At 37.3% G+C, this 22,534-nt stretch overlaps 1 protein-coding gene and 1 non-coding gene across 3 annotated transcripts in view; one reads left to right on the top strand and one right to left on the bottom strand.

The window, feature by feature from the left end:
* The window catches only part of CUL2 (cullin 2), a 73,446-nt gene that overhangs the window by 29,138 nt on the left and 21,774 nt on the right, over positions 1–22,534 (bottom strand). For both annotated transcript variants that reach the window (XM_052650798.1, XM_052650797.1), the window contains exons 3-9: positions 21,325–21,427; positions 18,117–18,211; positions 12,085–12,190; positions 11,337–11,419; positions 4,571–4,667; positions 4,364–4,474; positions 2,519–2,681 (exon numbers count right to left, since the gene is read on the bottom strand). In XM_052650798.1, coding sequence (XP_052506758.1) covers positions 2,519–2,681; positions 4,364–4,474; positions 4,571–4,667; positions 11,337–11,419; positions 12,085–12,190; positions 18,117–18,211; positions 21,325–21,427 — 758 coding nt within the window. The remainder of the gene's footprint in view (positions 1–2,518; positions 2,682–4,363; positions 4,475–4,570; positions 4,668–11,336; positions 11,420–12,084; positions 12,191–18,116; positions 18,212–21,324; positions 21,428–22,534) is intronic.
* Positions 10,472–10,608, top strand: LOC128058948 (U4 spliceosomal RNA). The gene has a single exon (XR_008200544.1). It is a non-coding gene; the product is annotated as a U4 spliceosomal RNA (small nuclear RNA).

Below are 22,534 nucleotides of genomic sequence, written 5' to 3'. Positions count from 1 at the left end.
TCATTTACTGCAAAATGATCATTACAATCAGTCGAGTTAACATCCTTCACCATTATGTGTTTATAACTTTTTTTCCTGTGATGAGAACTTTTAAAATCTATTCTCTTAGCAACTTTCAAATATGTAACACAGTATTATTAACTAGTCACCATGCTACACATTATTACATCCCTGACTTCAGCAACCACCGTATCTGTTCCCTGTATTAATGAGCTCACTTGTTTTGCTTTTTAGATTCCATATATAAGTGAGATCTCGCAGTATTTGTCTTTGTCTGACATTTCACTTAGCACAATGCCCTGGAGATCCTTCCATGTTGTTACAAAATAGCAATACTTCATTTTGTTTACATAGCTGAATAATATTTCTCTATGTGTTCGTGTGTTTATTTTCATCCACTCACCTACTGACAGACACTTGTTTTCTTACTTTGGCTCTTGTAAATAATGCTGCAGTGAACACTGGGATGCCTGTATCTTTTTTAGCTTTTTTTTCTTTTTGGATAAATACCCAGAGGTAGAATTGCTAGATCACATGAAAGTTTTACTTTTTAATTTCTGAGAAACCTCCATACTGTTCTTCATAGTGGCTCCACCAATTTTCATTCTCACCAACAGTACACGAGAGCTCCCTTTTCCTTATATCCTTGTCAACATCTGTTATTTCTAGTCTTTTGGATAATGGCCACGCTAACAGGTGCCAGGTGATACCTCACTGTGGTTTGAATTTGTATTTCCTTGATGATTAATGATGGTGAGCACCTTTTCATGTGCCTGTTGGCCATTTGGAGCTCTTCTTTAGAAAAATGCCTATTCAGGTCTTCTGCTCATTTTTCAATCAATTTTTTTTTTGCTATTGAGTTGTATGAGTCCTTTATCAGATACGTGATTTTTTCCCATTCAGTAGGTCGCTTTTTCATTTTGTGAATGGTTACCTTTGCTGGACAGAAGCTTTTTAGTTTGATGCAGAACCACATGTTTACTTTTGCTTCCCTTGTGGCTCAGCTGGTCAAGAATCTGCCTGCAATGCGGGAGATCTGGGTTCGATCCCTGGGTTGGGAAGATCCCCTGGAGAAGGGAAACGCTACCCACACCAGTATTCTGGCCTGGAGAATCCATGCATAGTCCATGGGGTCGCAAAGAGTAGAACACAACTGAGCGTCTTTCACTTTCACCTTAGTGTCAGTTTCAAAATATCGTCACTAAGACAAGTATCAAGAAGCTTATCACCTTTGCTTTCTTCTAGGAGTTTTATGGCTTCAGGTCTTAAGTTAAAGTGTTTAATTCATTTTGAGTTAATTTTTGTGTATGGTATTAAGTCGGTCATCCAGTTTCTTCAAAAACACTTATTAAAGAGACTATCCTTTCCACGCTGTGTATTCTTGGCTCCTTTGTCCTATGACTGTTCTTGTGATGCTCTTTTGATGATCCAATGGTCTTATGGTTTTGTATTGATTTTAAGCTTTTAATGATAAAGTAATAAACTTGATCATCTTTCCCTGTGGTTAGTGCTTTCTGTGTCTCATTTAAATTATCTTTCTCTACCCTCAAGTCCTGAAGTTATTCTATGTTATCTTCTGGAAGCGTTACTGCTTTATACTGAGATCAAAAGCCCAAGGTGAATTGACTGACTCTGTATACAGTGTTTGAAGTAGTGATCAAATTTCACTTTTCCCCCAACTGGTTATCCAATGGACCTGGCACTGTGTGTTCAAAATACTATCTTTCACCCACTGCTCTGCAGGCCGCCTTGGTCTTAAATGAAATATCTTCGTATGCATGAGTTATTTCCTGGCTTTTTTATTTTATCCCACTGGTCACTCTGACTACCCTTGTGCCACTTCCTTTTCTTAATTACTGTAATTTTTAGAAGTCATGCTATCCTGCAAAGGTTTCTCACTGTGCTCTTCAAAACTGTCTTGACCGTTTAGGCTAACAGTGTAACTTTCAGAGTTTAAAAAAATAATCTTGGGTTTTGCAAAGCTTGCCCTGGATCTATCAATGCTCCTTTCAATGATGTTCAGTTTTTTGTGTGAGTCTGGCACATATCTTGTTACATTTATTCCCTATTATTGAAAAATTCTCATTGTTTTTTTCTTAAAAAATTCCATTTTTTCACTGCTTATTGTTAACATCTCGTATCTTCACTTTGTATTTCTATTTTGACTGAGGCTGAGCATCTTCAGATATTTAAAATCTACTTTTATTTCCCTTTCTTGTTCTTTGTTTTTCCTCCTCCTAGAAACTCTTAATGTATTAAAGAAATTAGTCCCTGTGATTTTTTAAAATGTGCAAACACACTTTCCCAGTTTTTCTTTTGACTTTAGAAAATAGTTTGAAAATATACTTTTCCAAACAGTCCTTTAAAATAGATAATTAATAATCTGTAAAAAAGGCATATTGAAAAACATATCAACATATTGCTTAAATATGTTTGAAGCCTAAGGAGGCTGGAAGATGATATAAAAAGTGGGTTTATAATTTCACTCCTATTCCTATTGATGTTTGGTATCACTTACCATTTTTTTTTTCTTGTCGGATGATATTATGACATTCTGCGTGTAAGAACTGTAAGTGGTCTGCTACCATTCGTTGTTGACATTCGTGAATCACTTTAGTATATGAACTTGGATGTAAGTATTTTCGACACCGAATTTCTTCATCTTTTAATCTACCTAGAACCTTTAGAAATATATTCTTACAGTCATGAACTACTATGAGAAAACACCTGAAATATCAGTAAGTAACTTACATGGCAAATTAACAAATAGAATTATTTACATAATTCTATTCACAATTCAAAGTTCCATTCCATAAATCATTTCAAAATCTTATTTAAGCTACACTTCAGCACTGCCTTATGGAAAAGAACAAAAGTTAACTGGTCTGCATTTTTTCCCTTATTTATTGACTCCAATTGTCCTATATATACAATTCAATGGTTTCTGGTATATTATTAGTGTTTTTAAATTGTGATCAAATATGTGTAACATAAAATTTGTCATTTTAACCATCTTTAAGTATACAATCTAGTAGCATTAATTGCATTTACAATGTTGCCCAACTGTCTATTCCCAAAACTTTTTCATTACACCCAACAGAAGCTCAGAAACCATTAAGCTATAACTCCCTGTTCTCTTCTCCCCAAAACCTTTAATCTACTTTCTGCCTCTCTGACTTTGTCTATTCTAGACATTTTGTATAAGTTAAACCATAAGATATTTGTTCTTTTGTGTCTGGCTTCTTTAATTCAGCATAATGTCTTCAAAGTTAATCCATGCTGCAGCATGTGACAGAACTTTATTGTTTTTTAAGTGTGAATAATAGTTCATTTTATGTACATACATTTTGCCTGTCTTTTCAACTCTTGAAAGGCATTTGGGTTGTTTTCAGTGTTTGCCAACAGCCTGTTTTTGAGAGTCAGATATAATGATGAGAATTTATATATCACTGATACTCTGTGTATACCTTTCAAGACTGGATCTAGAACCTTTAGTAAGAGTCTAAGATGTAAAAAGGGCTAAAAGCTAAGACCCACTGACTTTGTGTAACCTGCACTTAATGGAGGAAAATGTCCTAGATAACTTACTCAAGGTCCCAGAGCTAATCCCTGACAAAGCAAAAGAGAATTAAGCAACTCCTGGACCTGGGTTTGTGGAACAGACACCAGTGTATTATATCAGTAAGTACTGATATTTCCTGATCCATGTCCTATGGAGGCTTCACTACAGCTTTTCCACTTCAGACATTTATTAAAGGTGAACAAACTAACAAAAATCACCTGATAATAAAATGCCTGAGATTCAATACAGTGGCAGAAGAAAACTAGTTCAAATGTCTAACATATCTGATGACTGAATTTATAATCTGATTATTCTTTGACTAAGAAAATATACATAGCCATTTTAAATATGGTTATCAATGTGCTGGTTTAATGACTAAAATTTCTCATGCAAGTTTTTCTCAGTCTCCACAAACTTAACAGACCAAAAGACTAAGTATCTAGAATTATTATAATTTTACTATTTTTTTCCTTCTATTTTACAGAAAGAAAAACACTCCCAATACCTAGCTATTGTACTTAGCCTATTCTCTTAACTACTAAACATAAAATATAGCTTATTATTTTGTCAAGAATATGAACTATATTAATTTTAGATTAATCAGAATTATCAGAAAGCACTGACCACAATGAAAACTGGAACAGCACTTTTTCTCATGGAAAATGTCAAGCAAGAACAATGACTGATCAAGAAAAAGGGAACCTTTTCCACCAAAAAAAAATATTAACTAAGATAACTAATATTAAATAAGCCACACCTGATATATAATAGATGACAATAGTTAACATAATGCTTTCCTACCTTTTCCATATACTGTGAGCAGTTTGATTCTTGTAATAAATTTGAAGCTTCTTGTTTGTAATACTCTCCTGTTTCAGTCAGAAAGGGAGACTCAAAGATTTCCTGATAAAACTAAATAAATCAATTAAATCATATTTTTAAAATCAGAACAAGCAACCTTAGAAATTAAAGGTCTAATAATTTATGTTTTAAAGGAAGCTTTGTTACCTTTAAAGGGAATTTTTTCTTATACTGTTCAACATGAACAAAGGAGTTAATAACCCCGTGGATTACTTTCTGGTTTGGGTCTTCTCCACCACGATCACTAAAAGAAGGTAAAACAAAAAACATTCTTGAGAATACAAGTATCCATGGAAATATACCAAAGTATGCCAAAATACGGCTGCTTATTCTGTTGGTCTAATCACTTTATTTATGAAGTATTTTAAAGGTCAATGCACCCATGATACTTAAAATGCAATTTTTAATATTGCAGCTGAATTAATATTTATGACAGTTAATGTACCCATCAGATGTCAGTTCAATAAACAACAGAAAAGCTTAATTGTAAAATTAAAAGATACTATTTTGATACTAAGATAATTCTTCAATTTTAATAGAGTAGCTATAAACCCATCAATTCAAGATTTGCAATACCAGTGGTTAAGAATATTTGAATTTCACTCACCACAAACTCTGTTACTAGAGGATTTGGTCTGAGAATCCAGTTTTTAAACCATCACAAGTATGCCTACAGTATTCTGATGGGACTCATTCCTCAAAAGTACACTCTATACAGTATTTTGCTCATTGAAATGACTAATAGCTATTGTTCTCTAAGACATCTGCTAGAGCCACTGAGTTGCTTTCATCTAAGCACAAAGGTAATTCTCTACTTAGAATTTACTGAGACACGCTTTAATATTTCTATATTCTTTTACAGCTACAAAGGGATCTAAAATCATCTCAGTTATTGAGATGTGACCCAATTATGTGACTTCTGATAAGCTCCTAGTCAGTCGAGGGCACTACTGGGATGCAAGTCTTAGTCACAATAAGAAATGTAGGTGAATTTTTTATTTTTCTAATTATAGACATAGAAAAAAAAAAAAAAAAAGGTTTGCCTAAAGCCACACAGCCTGGCTCTATACTGGAAGGTTCTGAATCCAGTAATAATGCCTAAATCAAACCATTATCCAGTCAAAGGTTTACCTTTCTATTGGTAATCTTCCACCTCACTTTTAAATATCTTTCTTTGAATGAATAATTATTTTACAAAAAAAAGCAACAGAAAAGTATACCATCATCATTTCCAGTACAATCATCTGGGTTTTACACTGGGATAGAAAGCGCTTCTAACATTTAGGAGAATCACGGCGGCAATAACCTTTTTAAGTCAGTGTCCTTCCCTGCCTCCACCTCCCTCTAAGCTTCTTTCCTTCTTCCTTTAATTATCTGGATGTTCTGAGAAAAGTTTTTTTGTGATTGAATTAATATGGCTACAGTCCTTCTGACAGTCACAAAATCTTGGTTACAAAGTCTACGTTTTGTTATCACTAATAAGGACAATAAATATATACAAAGTGACACTAGGTGAGCTCATGTCTTCTGCTCACCTTCCCTCTTGAGCCCAAATTAAATCTGGTGAAAAAATGATTTGACTTAATTTATCAATTTGGAGCGCACAGCTCTTTGCCTTTTAACTCTGTGTAGGACAAAGTGAGAAATATCTAAATCAGGTTACCTAAAGTTATTTTCATGACCAAATTCTACTGTCCCTGCTCAGCACCCAGAAAACACCCACTCCTACTCCTGCCCTTTTTGTTTCTGACCCCAAAAGGCCCAGAGAAGCAGCAATCTGGTAAGGTACTGCCTAGAAAGTATATCAATATTCCTAGCGCTTAATGACTAAGTTGTCTTCTACTCTAAGAATAACATCTGAACTCAGAAACCCTTAGGCATAATTATTCAGTCTTTAAGATCACCACATACTTTTATAACTGCACAAAACGTACAACAAAATCATTTTAATTTATTTCTATTAAGTTGACAGATAATGAAAATAAACTGAAATGATGCTCATAAGGTAGTACTATATAAAAGCAATGACTAAGCTGCTTACGTGAATAAGCTCTGGATTTATCTAAGAACAGTGAACCCAAGAGATGAGCCCTGAGAAAGCAATATAAAGAATTTTTATTATGTGGTTCATTATTTGATCTTGACAGAACTAAGTGGAAAATGCCTACAACAACCATAATGAAATCACTCGGCTGGGAGCTTATAGGAACTGTTTATTGTAATTCTTAAGACCCAGATTTTGGAGTCAGACCGCCTAGGTTCAAGTTCTGGTTGCATTAATATGTCACCATGTGTTGGTGCTTAACCTTTCCTACTCAGAGATTTCTCCTTCTGTAAAGTGGGGATAAGAAATGCACCCACACTCAAGAGGATATGGTAAAGACTAAGCATAACCCAAGAAAGTATACAGCACAGTGCCTAGTAATGAGTGAAGCATCACTAAGACAGCATTTTAAGTGCAGACTGAGCAAAATGGAAGCAAGAGAAGAAAGCTAAGAGACGCCCCCCCAAAAAAATGCACTGAGTGTGATTTTAAAACCAAGGCATTTAAGAGGGCAGACTAGGTTTGTGACGGTCATTGAAAGTGAGGCTGAGGGACTTCCCTGGTGTAACAGTAGTTAAGAGTCTGCCTGCCAGTGCAGGGGACATGGGTATAATTCCTGCTTTGGGAAGATCCCATATGCCCAAGGAGGCAACTAAGCCTGTGCATCAGTCACAACTACTGAGCCTGTGCTCTAGAGCCTGTGCTCCGCAACAAGAGAAGCCACCGCAATGAGAAGCCCACGCACCCCAACTAGAGAGTAGCCCCTGCTCGCCACAACTGGAGAAAGCCCTCATGCAGCAACGAAGACCCAGTGCAGCAAAAAAAAAAAAAAGGGCTGAAATTCTCATAAATCCTGATTCTGCTATGTGACAATGGGCAAATTAATCTCTTGGTTGAAACCTTCGTTTGCCCCCTGTGATTAGGATGAGAAGATTAAATTAAATGCAGTCTGCTGCCTCAATCCAAACCTGGTAAGTGATAGGAAGGATACTTTTTAATATTCCATTGTTGGCAGTAGCCCTTGGACCTGTAGAAATTGAAAATAAGATGGAATGAAGACTAGATAGCACAGAAAAACAAAAATGCAGAAGAGAAAGGACGGCTACAAGAAGGGGGTGGAAGATGTGAAGGAGGATGGGCAAGGAGTGGCATTACTGAAAGCGGGCTGGCACAAAACCAGTGAGCTCACTGGCAGACTAGCTGCTCAGTGCGTCCCTGCAGGAGCAGTGAGCATAGTCCAAGGAGGAAGGAAACTGCCTGCATCCAGACTCTGTGGTATCCACTCGAGGGCACCTCCAGTGGTACCGGGAAATCAAGGACTAGAAAGATTTGGTAGCATCAAGACTTGATGAGTGGTAGAGAAATGGGTTCCCATACTATGCCTTTGGAAGAACAGTTACTTTATAGAGGGCAAAATTCTAAATGCATATACTCTGTAGCTCTAAAAAGCTGCATATGTGCATAACAGAACTCAGAGTTGTACTAATGGAAAGACTGGAAGCAACCTAATATACATCACTAGGAGAAGAGTTTAATAAAATGAGGTAGAACTGTACTCTATATAGAGTTTAGGAAGAAGGAGGCAGGTAAGATCCCTATGTACAAACACAGAAAAATTATCAAGATAGATAAATCAGTATGTCATAAATGATTTTTAAACGTTAGAAAAAAATGAAAAAATTATACACTTGAAAAAAGAAAACACAAAAATATTTTGTATCGTATTTATTTCTGTACATAGATATAAAAATTCATAAGAAAAAGTTTGAAAAGACAGTTAACCAAATGATAAACAGGGATTACCTCCATGGAGAGGAAAAGATCTGGAGCATTCAATGTTTTTCAAGAATGTATTTACATATCATTTGTGTATTTGGAACTAAGTTTTTCACTAAGTAGCTAGTGCCAGGTCTGAGGAAGAAAATGTACAAGATAAGCCTGAAACATCCTGACATACGAGATAGCAAGAAAGTTATCAAGGATGACAATGGTCATAGCAAAAAGACTCGGGCACCAACTAACCAGAGAGATGCTATTCAAACTTTAATAAAATTGAGACAATAGAGACAAATAAAATATATTTAAGTCTTTATGTTTCATCACGATATACTGGGTGGAAAAAGCTAACTGGTCATTTCTGAAGATGACAGCAAACCAATTCATTATCCTGACAAATGGGTAAAGAAAAGGGAAAAAAGCAGTTATTTCGTCTTTCGTATATGATAACCAAATAATAGACAAGGGTAAGTATATTTTTATAAAATTTTTCAAGTTAAAAAATGAAAATCAAACAACAGGAAGATCCCCTGGAGAAAGGAATGACAACCCACTCCAGAATTCTTGCCTAGAGAATTGCATAGCCAGAGGAGTCTGACTGGCTATGGTCCATGGAGTTGCAAAGAGTCAGGGACAACTGAGCGACTAATACACACACGTTAAATTTTATTTTTATCCACGATTATATTTTTTCTTCAATGAAATCTATATTTTTCCTCAATGAAATCTTAACAGTTTAGAAATAGAATAAAAAGCCTACGAACATGTCAGAGAAAATACAAATCAGTCACAGCAGCCTATGTTATAAATTGCTCCTAATTCACAGGTGAACAAAGAATTTTATTTAAAGTTTTTATTTTTGCTCAAAGACTATCTGACTAGAAAGTTAACTACAGAGCTACTGGAAAAAGGAAAGCAATTCTGAATCCATTTAACATTAAAGAGTTTGTGTTTTCAGTAGTATCCTTAAGTACCTAAACAATTCCTTTTACTTGCATTAAAAAACTGCTCTGCTTTCTTCTCTCCAATTTCACATTCTTACACTGTAACATTTAGATCCATGAAATTACAGCATTTTATTGATTAGAATTATCAATGTTAGGCTGTTACTACACTGAAAGTCCCAGTTGGCATTCTACTATTTTACTATAAAAGACAAGTTATTGTATGAACAGAGTTACTTCCATCTTTCCTTAGTAAAGCAGACACTATGAAAATATGCTGACGCACAATCTATGACTCCATCGCTTGTTTCTTTCTTCCTTATATAGAAGGAGCAACTTTACTTTTTGATTATCAATTAAATTTCGTGTGTACACATTTAATGATACCACAAAAAACAAAAATTAAACTAAGAATTGTTTCATCGACTCTCTCAAGCAAACAAAAAAATTCTGCAATCTACAGTCTGCTTTTGAAAAAATCCTCCATTAGCCTGACAGATAACTTTACCTTAAGGCTGAGATGGCCCTCAACTTTCTGAAATCGTCAAAGAAGATTAACACATTATAAATGGTAAATCATACCAGTCTCCTAGGGTGGCGAGGATTAAATGGGATTAGCATGTAAAACTTCAATTGCTGCCTGGTACACAGTTTCATTTTATTATTATTACTAAGCCTTAGTACCCCTCACTAGAAAATGTAAGGTAATACCTACTTAATAAAGCAGACATAAAAAAATTAATGAGATATTAGTAAAGCATGTCAAATAATACTGTAAAGGAAATTGACTATAACAACAAAACTAAAATGAGCGGGCCTAATGTCTCTGACCATAGTCTCTATGTCTTTTCCAGAATTAGTATCCTACAGTTGTTATTGTTTTTCTTACACAGTCATGCTTTCCTTAATTTTTTATTAAATTCACTTTTAACAAGCTAACAATCACACTGAAAAATTTACTAGGTTGGATCAAAATTGTTATAAAAGAGACACTCATTAAAAGTGCATTTAGAAAATTTTAACAATATTTCCATTGTACTTGTAAAATAGCTGAATTTTAAGAATAAAGTTGATATTTTTAGCAAAGGAAACCTAAAACCCTTGTTGGGAGTGCCCTTTTAGTCATTCATAGTTCAGCAGAGAAAAGAGGAAGGAAGAAAACAGTTCCCCTTTGGAAACAACAGTATTATTAAAGTGTAAGTGACCATTTTTAAAAAACAAGTTATTAATTTCTATCACATACTTCTTATTTGGTATTAACATTAACTATTAAAACAGTGTCTTAGCTTTGCGCAGTGGCAGTATCGTAGCCAATGAGGTTTATCCGAGGCGCGATTATTGCTAATTGAAAACTTTTCCTAAAACAGTGTCTTATCCTTTTTGGTGAACTTTTTTTCATAACCCCTTATTTCCTATTAGGAGCCCCATAGTAAGAAAAATGCTTTCCTTTTTTTCCTCACATAAAAAAACTCCCTATTTGGGTCTTCTGAAAGCAGTTTCAGAGGGAGTGGCCATTATCATGTGGCAATTCACTGGTCTAGGGAATTCCCTTCACAGCAGTTCCAGTCACCTAGGGTCTAGTAAGAATCTGCTAGGCCACACCTGAGCCAAGGACGCCCCGCTCTGGACTCCACAAGAAAACTTACACTGTGCCACAATCTATTCACACAGCAGCTCAGATAAGCCATCCTCTCTGGGCCACAAGCAGAATCAACCATTCTAGAGCCTTTTTCTCATAAATTTGCCTCATGGGTTAACTGGTTGTAAAGGTAACCCAACTAACTGGAAGAATCTCTTTTCCTGAGCAGGTTATCGTCATCAGGGTTTCAACTGAGAACATGTTCAAAGAACTCAGCAGCACTGTCTACAGGATCCAAGAGGTTTCGGGACTACAGAAGAAGTCATTTCCTTCGGGGACTTACTTATTTACTAAGCATATGATGTCACAGTAAAATCTTGTGGTTCCACCCCCCCCAAAACCAAAAGATTACAAAACCACTTTAAAATACTAGCTTTATTAAAATGGAAAAAGAGGGTCATTACAGTAAAATGGGGCCTATGTGCAGTGGACAGCCAGGCCAGTGTTCAGTATTTTAAACCATTTCAATCAGCAAATCAGAACCAACTTAAGATCGATGTCAACACTCACTTTTTGATTTCTCGGAGCAACATTCGGATAAGGATGGTCTGAAGTGGTTCAACCATCAATTTCCTCCACATGTCCAATGCTAGCTGCCAGGAAAAATTGAAAATCATCAAGGCTGAATTACTCAGTGTTTGCTTTAAACATTTGTAAAAGTAAATACCAATCAGAAGAAGTATTTATAACTTTATTTCAAAATTCAAATAAAAACTGAATATACATAAGGAAAATAAATGGCTTAATTTAAAATGACACTGGCTCACATGTCAGACATTCTGAATAAGGAACAGAATTAAGGTTTTATCATTAACTGAAAATCTTACAGAAATAAATGGTTTTTATAAAACCTTAGTTAAAATAAGTTTGCTGCATCCACAGATTTCTATTTTATCTCTTCTGGGTTCTCTTTTAAGTCCATGTCCTTCACATTTTTTTTTAAACTATAAGAGTCTCAATATTTTCTAAATACATTTTATGAGCTTCTTCATAAAGCAAAACTATTAACCTTCTGTCATTCATCCACCATTAATATAATTATTAAAATAATACTTTTCCCACATCTTTTCTGTTCTTCTCATCTATGTGAAAGTCTTCGTAAATCATAACAGTATTTCATTTATTTAACATTTAGGATGTTTTAAATCTTGACAATTTTAAGACAGTCAACTCAGTGTTCTTAAGAAGACAGGGAATCACATTACTTCAGTACATAAAAACATGCTTGTGTTTGCCAGTCTTTTAAAGAATTCCCTACCTCTCCTATTTCCATAAGTGGTTCATTCATATCTACACCACCATAACCATATTGAAGGTCCGCTTCTGTCAGTTTATTCTTTTTAATAAACTGTGTGTTGAGATACCTGGAAAACAAATGTTTTCAAGATGCTATGTCACAATCAGTCGGAAAGAAATAACTTGGAATTTTAGAATAAAAACTTTAGAGTTATAATCAACTATAGAATAGTTCAGTAATACACCCCAAAGAAATTAGAAATATAATTTTTAAAAAAGATAAAAATTATCAGCCAAACTCTCTTTGCAAGGCCCTAAAAGACAAAAAATAAGACCTCTAGGGTAGAAAAAAAAATCCTATTACCACAGTCCCACTTAAAAAAACTCACGGGTTTTGCTCCAAAAATTTCTAATACTCTTAGAGCTCAACAGCTGCTATCCAAGGTCAGACCCTCTACAAGTTAATTTGCTCATTCTCAGATTCTCCTTAAATAAGCCGAGTTCACTTTGCAAAGAATTAAACAGAAAATGCTTAAAAAGATCAAATTCAAGTAAGTTCTCTAATTTATATTTTATCACCATTAAATATCTAACTTTTCATTTTTGAACCAAAAACAAAATCACAACCACTAGGTAAGAAAATGGAATAGACTGTTATAGACAGGTAGAAGGAAAAATGGACAGAATTAAGATCACTGTGTCAACCAGAGGGAAACAGCTTTATAAAGAAAGACCAACTGTAATGAACTCTTAGAATCACTGAGATGAACAGAGTTCTAAGATTAAAGGAAATGTGTGCAAAGGGTGCGCAATATTCAAGTACCACTTGCCACCATCCCAGATTTCACAAGACCCTTCATGCTCACCTCCTAAAACTATTTGTTGGACAGGTTCTGCCAAGGTGAAAACGGCTACTGACGATACAAGTATTTAAGCAACAACCACGAAATCTCTGTATTAAAACACATGTTTGCTGGATCAAAATCAAAGGTCTACTCAGTGTTCACAGACAACTGAAACTGAAAGCAAAGACAACAAAAATCTCAACGGCGGAACTCCTCTGCCAATTCTAGGAAACGATGGGAAATAATAAAGCACAAGGCCACGACCGTTTACACACCTTCCCTCCCACCTTCACTCACTTCAAGCTCTGGCCTCCAGGGCTTACACCGTGGAGCTTCAGTCAACATTTTAGTCTCTTCTGTCCACTGCTGACAAAGTCATTCCCCTCCAAGTACCACTGAACCTTCCCTTCCATTCTCACTATAACCCCCGTAATTTCCTGCTGGGTTTCCAACCATGCTTCCAGCCAAGGATGAGGGAACAGCAGAGAGAGGAAGCCTCAGCTCCAGAGAGAACGCCTGCCTCACCTGAAACCAGACTCTCTGGGGCAGGGAGGCACCTCTGGCCTAGGTCACTCTGGTCGTGGCTCACACACCTCTCGGGCCTGACCTGACCCCCAAGCCAAACCAGCCTTCACTCCCCACCCCCAGTGAAGTTAGTATCCGATACACAACTGTTTCCTTTCCTTCACAGTACCTGCCACTATGTGAAGTAACCCTGTTCTTTCTTTGTCTGCACATACTCTCTAGAATGTGAGGGCTGCCAGACGGTGTCCAGAACAGTGGCAGGCAGACAGGCAGTCCTTGAAAAATACTTCTTCGAATTAACGAAATGAATAAACGGGTAACTTTCCAGCAAGCATGGATGGCAAAAGCTAACAGTAGAACCCAAGTCTGGAAAAGCAGCCTGGAGCCAGATCATAAAAGTCATGAATGCCAGGAAATAAAAACAGTCACTAATATTTATGGAGTGGCTATTATGCGTCACAGACAGCCCTAAGCATTGCAGCTGGCTGAATAATAGGAGGTAGGTATTTGTGGTACCATTAAGATCCCCATTTTATGTGTAAGGAAACTGCAGCTTAGAGAGTTTAAAGAATTCAGCAGAGGTCCATCCACTACTAAGTTGCAGAGCTGACTCAGAAAATTCACGAGGGTTCCCTCTCTCATTCAGCAAGTACTGACCAACTGTGTGCTACACACCAGGTACAAGGCAATGGGGACAGAAAAACAGAAAAACAGAAATGTAGGTTCTGCCTGGTGAGCTTACCCATCTGGCAGGACACAACAACAGGAAGAAATGTAACATTTCTGAGCAGGGGAACTTAGCTGTCACACCTGCACCATTACACATGCCTTTCTGAAAAAGCCTCTGCTCCAAACCCCTCCTTTTCTGGTCAGTGTACCATGGCCACCAGCAATCCTACCTAGAAGGTTAGCACCACCTACCTCATGCTCCATTTTATATCCTTTTCATCTGCTGGTCCTCCTGTTCGAAACTATTCATCACCTCCTCCCATTATTTTCTTGTTTCACTTCCAATGCATTTGTGGACTCTTCGTTTGGATCAAGTGCAACATTCTCATGACTGGTCTCTGTTTCCCATTTCTGGCATCTCTCATTCATCTGAAAACTCTATTTTCAGGATACCAACTTCCTACCCAGGAGCCTACAGCAGCCCCCTTATTCCTATATTAAATGTAAACTTCTTAGCACTGCTGACTTGGAAGAGAAGCTGCTAGATCTGTGGAAGTCTAGATTCACTGATCCTTCCCAAGGTCTGTGTGTATATTTCAGAGCCAGTACCCTATGTCAGGGGAGCTTCATACGCTGTGTTATTTCAGAGGACCAGTCACTAGTCTCTTTCCCTCATGGGATAAATTTTAAACTAACTTTTATTATCTAGATCCTTCTCATACCAGATATTCTACTTTTGACAGCTTAAGCTTGATAGAGACACTTTTAAAATAATTTATATATATAACTGAAAAAAGTAGGGTAGTTGTTCATTGTGATTCAGACATGATTCTTAATTTCTAAGTCACTGTAACACTTTACAATAGAATTTATTAGGCACACATTTGTTTTTAAATGAACATATATATACTATAAGGTCATAAAATAGCTTCCAATAAATTCTTTAAATAGTCTTTACTCTTTTGCACAGGTAATATCTCACTGCTCAGGTGCAACTTGTGCAGTAGTGCACATTTTTGTAATTCATCCTGGCTCAAAGTGGTTAATAATTATCCTTTGCTTTTCTGGAGTACTAGCAATAACCCAACAGCATTAATTAACAAGAACTAAGAGCCTAAAGGTAAATTTGAAGCCTCTAAGAAATCAGGCATTTCACCTATCTTAAGAGAATTGCATTACAAGGACTGTTCTCATGCTAATACCTCCTAGATTTCAGGAGTTGTTAGGTCTCAAGCTAATTGCTCCAGTCCATGAGGTCGCAAAGAGTCGGACACAACTTAGTACTAAACAAATAACCTTGGGTCCCAGCAGTTCCATCAAGAGCCAGCAGGGCCTAAACAGGTATGGAGTAGCAGGAAAAGTGGGACAGAAACATTATTATTTTCCTTTAAGATCAGAATCCTTAAGTCACCTATGCTAAGGCACATCCATTTTATAAATCAACCAGAGTAAAGAAGAGGCTAGAAATTACTTCGAAATAATATTTAAAAATACTTTTGAAACAAAACTTATTTTTTTTCCTTTACATTTCTTTACACAGATTTCCTTATAGACTGAGATTGCTAACAAGATAGCCTGGATAACCTGCTATCCAACAAGTATCAAACACTTTTCATCTAATTACTGCCAAATGTACCTCCATGAGATCTCATGACTCAGTCTACCGGTATAGTTAAGCAATGATGATCACATGAAGCCAACCACATGGAGGTCAGACAAAACCCTCCAAGTGAATCCCGTGAGCCACTGACTCTAAGCCTTTGCTACAGACAGTGGAAAGGTACTCAGTGACCAAATTTGCACTTAAGGAATTTACTAAATAGAATAAATTAGAAATCAAAAGCTGGGAAACTGGTTACATTATCATTAATATACAGGTGAGAAATGATAAAAAAAAAAAAAAAGTCGAACTACCATACTGTAATAGCAATGCAAAGGAAATAATAAATTTAAGAGACATTTGCAGGATTTGACCAAGAGGCATCAGACAGAGAAGATGACCTCAGGTGAAGGATAACCGACTGCTGGCACATACATCTGGGTGTCCAGCACTACCATTAACTGAGATGAGCATTACTGGGGGCAGTGTATGCGTAAAAGATAACAAGTTGTAAACATCTGCAGCAGTATGATGTACCCACAGAACACCTTAGAGGTACAGGCTGTCAGGTAAGACTACTCCTCTGAAACTGAGGCTACCTGAAATAAACGTCTATTTTGATGGTAATCGATATACAGGTTGTAGTTAAAACCAGGAGTAACTGAGATCATCCTAGAAAGAATAAGGAGTGTGGCTAAGGAATGAGAAGAGAACCTACATGACTACAGTCTCTATCTAGAATGAGACTAGGCAGAATGAAGGGGTTGAATGGACTTACTCAGGCTGACCTGGGTTTAAATTCTCCCCTTGTCATTTTTCCAGCTCAGGGACCTTGAGCAAAGACATTTAACCTCTCTGACCCATAGTTTTCCTCCACTGTAAAAAATCACCTCATATGGCTTTATCTGTACGCACATATATATATGTGTGTGCATCATATATACTACAAAACTTAATAACAGTTCTTTAATAGTACTAATTTCAATAGCACCAAATTGATTTTGGTCAAGAGAGATGCAGAAGAACCAAGAGAATGCTCTCTCAGAAAACTAAGAAAGAACAGGAAAGTAACTTGGATCTTTGCTGAAGCATCTCAGCTAATGAGGGGTCCTGCTGCCCACACACAGGTGAAGCGCTTTCTCTTGTCATCTGTACAGCAGCGGCCCCAGCTTCTCAGCAGGAGCAAAAGCACACATGCGCCCTCACTCTGATCCTTAAACCGCCCTCTGGTCTCCCTCATAGCTCAGCTAAGGAATTCTCAAAGTTCTATTTATGACTAGGTAACTTTGGTGGATGAGGTAGGGAAAAAAATCAAATGGATGTTTAATGGATGGCAGACACCATTTTATAAAAGCCAAAGCCACAGTAAGCCATGCCTTTGTTAGCCATTGCTGGTTTCTGGTTTGGTTTTATTACATTTTGCTCTTCTAAGAAGAAACAGAGCGACTGGCTATTTAGAATTAAGCTCCAGTTTCTAACATAAGCAACCTACATCTAGTAAAGTCCAACGGTGATATAAAAACAAAAGGAAACAAAAAACACATAAAGCAAAGAAGGACAAACACGAAGAGGTGACCATACCTTGGCCCCGGTGTGGCTTCCTGCAAAGCATCATGTAAATGTGCAAGTCAGCTCGGCTTCTCAGTTTCTCCTCAGTCAGAAACTGAGGCAGCGGTTCATCTGTGGCCCAAGCCACAGTGCAGAGAGGGCACAGTTCTCACTGCAGCCATCACAAGCCACTGGGGCCAGCATCATTCCTTTATTTATCCACGATCCTTCAATAAATGGGATTCTGCCTGTGTACCCCAGTACCTATTTCCAGCGTTGGCGTGAATGAGTCAGAGAGGACCAGGCCAGAGGGCCATGGAACATGCAGGAGGGGGCTGTTAAGGCAGGAGATCTAAGCAGGAGACCGAGGCAAGAAGTTCAGGGCAGGGAATGGGGATTAGTCACTCAGGGAAAGGAAGAAAAGCAATCCAGACAGACGGACAGAATGATGTGAGGAATGGCAGGATGAGATGAGGCTGGGTACCTCCATGAGACATAAAATACTGAATCCTGGAGTCAATCAGGAACATGCTGGAGGGTGCTGGCTTGGATCCACTAGACGTTTCATCCAAGCTGAAGCTGCACTTTAGATCTGTCAAGATTTAATGCGTGCTTCCCAGACAACTGAAGAAACAGAGCTAGGCCATCAAATACAGCTTCAGTTTTCACAGACTAAGTTTCCACACATGGCCTGGCTCCCAAATATCCACATGACCCGCACTACAGACCTGTCCCCTTAGCAGAGAAAAGTCCATACATCACGAAACGCTTCAGTTCTGTGTATTTTAGTAGGTCATAAAAGCAAAAGCTCCTTCAACTACCAAATACAGGCGTCTGTCAGGGGAGTGAAAGGGAAAGTGCACTTACCTGTATAAGCAGTCCATATAGTCTGCACCCTTGCTATATTCCTCCCAGTACCTATGGTACATAACAAGCACTTGCTCTTCAGACTCCAGAACTCTCTAGATAAAGAAGAAAAGCACTTTTTACACACAAAGCAGTGATCATTTTCATTTGTAAGCGATGAAATTTATCAAAAACTAATGTTCTTACATAAAAGACATAATTTGAGCATTATATATTTAGAAATTACATTCTAATTTAACTACCTTCTAGCCAGGACATGGAAGCAACCTAGATGTCCATCAGCAGATGAATGGATAAGAAAGCTGTGGTTACATATACACAATGGAGTATTACTCAGCCATTAAATAGAATATATTTGAATCAGTTCTAATGAGGTGGACGAAACTGGAGCCTATTATACATAGTGAAGTAAGCCAGAAAGAAAAACACCAATAGTGTACTAACGCATATATATACGGAATTTAGAAAGATGGTAACGATAACCCTGTATGCAAGACAGCAAGAGAGACCCAGATGTATAGAACAGTCTTTGGACTCTGTGGGAGAGGGAGAGGGTGGGATGATTTGGGGGAATGGCATTGAAACATGTATAATATCATATAAGAAACGAATCACCAGTCCAGGTTCGATACAGGATCCTTGGGGCTGGTGCACTGCGATGACCCAGAGGGATGGTACAGGGAGGGGGTGGGAGGGGGGTTCAGGATGGGGAACACGTGTACGCCTGTGGCAGATTCATGTTGATACGTGGCAGAACCAATACAATATTGTAAAGTAATTAGCCACAAATTAAAATAAATAAATTAAAATTAAAATAATAATTTAACTACCTTCAGTAACAATGAAAGAGCTAGGGAAAAAAAATGTGAATCTTAGAGACGAAAATGAAACATCCACATTACAGAGTAAATGCTTCATTTCCTAAGATAAAAAAATAAAATGTAATGGTTTGATGCTGTTCCTTGGGCTAGAATACTAGGTCAGATTAAAACCGAATGTAATTCTATTGCCACGTATCTCTCTTTTTCCTCATGTCCATCAATTTTGATCAGATTGCTAGCTGTACGTCATCACCTCACATTATTCACTTCTCTGAATAAGACTATGAAAATTGACAATTTTCCACATTCTCCAAGTATGTTATTGTATATTTACTTAATAAAATAAAAATAAAAGCCTACTATCTTTTGAAAAATGAAAATCAAGCTGAATCTGAGGCCTGGTATTTAAAAAGTCAATTTTAATTGAAATTCAGTATAGCAACAAAAATTCACTGACTAGGACGGACATTCCCAAAGTCACTGCTTCTTGTACCTCAACTGTCCTTCCATCAACTGTCCATGTGACCTTGGGCAAGTCCTGATCTCAATGCTCTTCTAGTAACTCTGATGAAATGCTATGCTTTTAAACTTGGGATTTAAACAATTAAAGCTCACAATGATATGAATAGCCGACAAATAGTACTTTTTTGCCTACCATGTGGTAAGTAAATTAAAAATACCAACCACTATTAATAAGGCCACACTTCCCAGGTGGCACAGTGTGGAACAGAATCCACCTGCCAATGCAGGAGACACAGGTTCAATCCTGGGGTCAGGAAGACTCCTTAGAGTAGGAAAGGGCAACCAACTCCAGTATTCTTGCCTGGGAAATTCCATGGACAGAGGAGCCTGGCAGGCTATGGTCCATGGCATCGCAGAGACGGACAGGACTGAGAGATTGACATGGCACAGCATTAACAATGCTAGGGAATAGGGCCCCCTTAGGAACGTCTGCGGCTGGTGGGGTAAAATATAAATCCAGAAACAATTTCTTACTACAGTCATTCCTGAGTATCAGCAGGGACTGTTTGTAGGATGCCCCATGGATACCAAAACCCACAGAGGCTCAACTCCCCTACAGTCAGGCCTCCACATGCACCAATATGGAAGACCAACTGCATTAAGTCAAAAAAACAAAAAATGTTCATGACTTAAGACCTAGGAATTCTAAGTCTAGGGACTTGCCCTATTTAGAAATAATAATAAACAAATAGATAAAACAGGCTTTGAAAAATTAGCTTTTCGTCAAAGGTTATAAGGGAAATATCACAGGATCAATTGTGCTCTACTTATAGGTTACTACCCTTTGAAAAAGGCCTCATCCTACTCATGTGCAGGGTTAGACACACTACACAGTTTATGTTACTTTATCTCTATTTTATAGATAAAAGAACTTAAAGTTCAATCCAGGTTAAGTGAGGTAGGTTAAGTGAGTTGCCCAGGGTCACAGGGCTAATAAAAGGTGATCAAAAGTTTCTAGCTCAAACAACAAATGATCTCATCCAGTTCCTGATAAGATCACTAATCTGAAATAAGTCAGAAATGCTGCCATTAGCCAAATACTGCAAATTTGTTCACTGCGTATATGCAGATCATCAAGTCTGTGATGTTTCCCTCATGTGCATGGCACACTGACCGAAATAACTGGTCACGGGGAGTTCCTGTCATACTTCCTCATTTATCATTCTCCTTTATAATCCTAGGATTTTCAAGACCTTACATAGGATATTGCTGCTAAGTCACTTCAGTCGTGTCCGACTCTGTGCAACCCCATAGACGGTAGCCCACCAGGCTCCCCCGTCCCTGGGATTCTCCAGGCAAGAACACTGGAGTGGGTTGCCATTTCCTTCTCCAAAGCATGAAAGTGAAAAGTGAAAGTGAAGCCGCTCAGTCTTGTCCGACTCTTCACGACCCCACAGACTGCAGCCTACCAGGCTCCTCTGCCCATGGGATTTCCCAGGCAGGAGTACTGGAGTGGGGTGCCATTGCCTTCTCCAACATAGGATATTAAGAGGCAGCTAAAAGGTTGATTACAGAGATTCACCAAGAGGTGGGGAAGGGACAGTAAAAACAAAAACACCTGGTTCTACAAACACCATCCGAAGAACATGTAAGGACTTGATTTCAAGTTGAACAAATCTTGATTTGAAACTCTCCTCACTTACTAGTAGCATGACCTTGAGCAACTAAACTGATTTCCCTTGGAGAACCTAACCACACATTGCTTGACTCATAGCTCTTAAATACATTTTAGAAAAATGCTATTTAGGAAACAAAACAAATAACCTTAACTTGATACAAGTTCTGCACTGGAAAACAGTGAACTAGTCCAATAACTATGTAGCCATAAACACACTTACATCATGTATACATACAGCAGTCCTTACCTTGTGCAAATGCCGGACATGATTTTCCAAAAAAATCTTAGTTTCTGTATAAAGTCTTTCTCCAAGGGGTTCAGGATAGGCCACACATAAAGCATAGATATCTCTAGTTAAATTGTTAAGGTTTTCATATTCACTGGAAACATTACTTTAAAACAAATGAGATTTAACTCAAGTTAGAACTCAAGTTAAAAAATGAAAAACCTTTATTTCACTCTTATAGTTTAGGATTATATAGATACATACAGAATGAAGGACACTGACCTAACATGTGACAGGACAGGACCACATAAGATAAGTCACACACCCCAAAAAATGCTTTGTAAAAAATTAAGTACTAACATATGGTGCTGCACAATTTTCAGAGGAGGGTGGGGGGCTTTTTTTTTCAGTTTCAAAATATGAAAGGTTTATCACCGCTAAAATTTCTACCTAATATCTGAGTATCAGAAGTCAATTCCTGGGCAAAATAACAGGAAAAGGGAAAAGGGAAAAACTGGCCGTAGAACAATTAGGAACACAGTTCTTTATTTTTCAAAATAAAAATTTAAAACTGAGATTCCAAGTTTGCTGTTTGCACAGACATTTTTTTATTTCAGGGGAGGAGCAGAAAACTCACGATCAGGTGAAGAGTAATTGGATCATCTTAGACAGATCAAACAATAAACATTTTAGAAATATCAATAACTGAAGGGACTTTTCAAGGAAACTAGCTATCTCAAAGCCATTTACAAATCAACAAGTAACTATATATTCTGTAGAATAAGAACACATTTAATTATTCCATTTTCTTTAACTTATGCTCATTTTCTCTTGTCATCTTCTATGACCAACTTCTTCTCTTTTTACTCATTATTTTAGTTAAAATAGCCTTAGAAGTACCTAAGTACTTGCCTAGCCCAACCTCATTCATGCACAAGTAACTTTTAACACTTTTTAAAGTTTTTACTAAGATTCCAATCAGAAACAGTTCATGATATTCCACATACACACACAGAACTTAAAAGAGACTAGTTCAATAATAAGCTCTTCAAAGGCAAAATCCATTATCAATTATCATCTAGATACAATGGAAAGTACAAGAAATCAGATGTTAGAAATCTTGCATAAAGTCTGTGCTCCATCATCAATTACCAGCACAGCGTGTGTGGGTCCCTTTACCCCTGAGTACCAGTTTCCACATCTATTATATCTGCCCCACCAGTCTGATAGG

The sequence above is a fragment of the Budorcas taxicolor genome, chromosome 13 (assembly GCF_023091745.1).
Source record: "Budorcas taxicolor isolate Tak-1 chromosome 13, Takin1.1, whole genome shotgun sequence".
NCBI classification, from domain to species: domain Eukaryota; kingdom Metazoa; phylum Chordata; class Mammalia; order Artiodactyla; family Bovidae; genus Budorcas; species Budorcas taxicolor.
The sequence above is the reverse complement of the archived record's forward strand: the minus strand, read 5'-3'. Positions and strand labels throughout refer to the sequence as shown.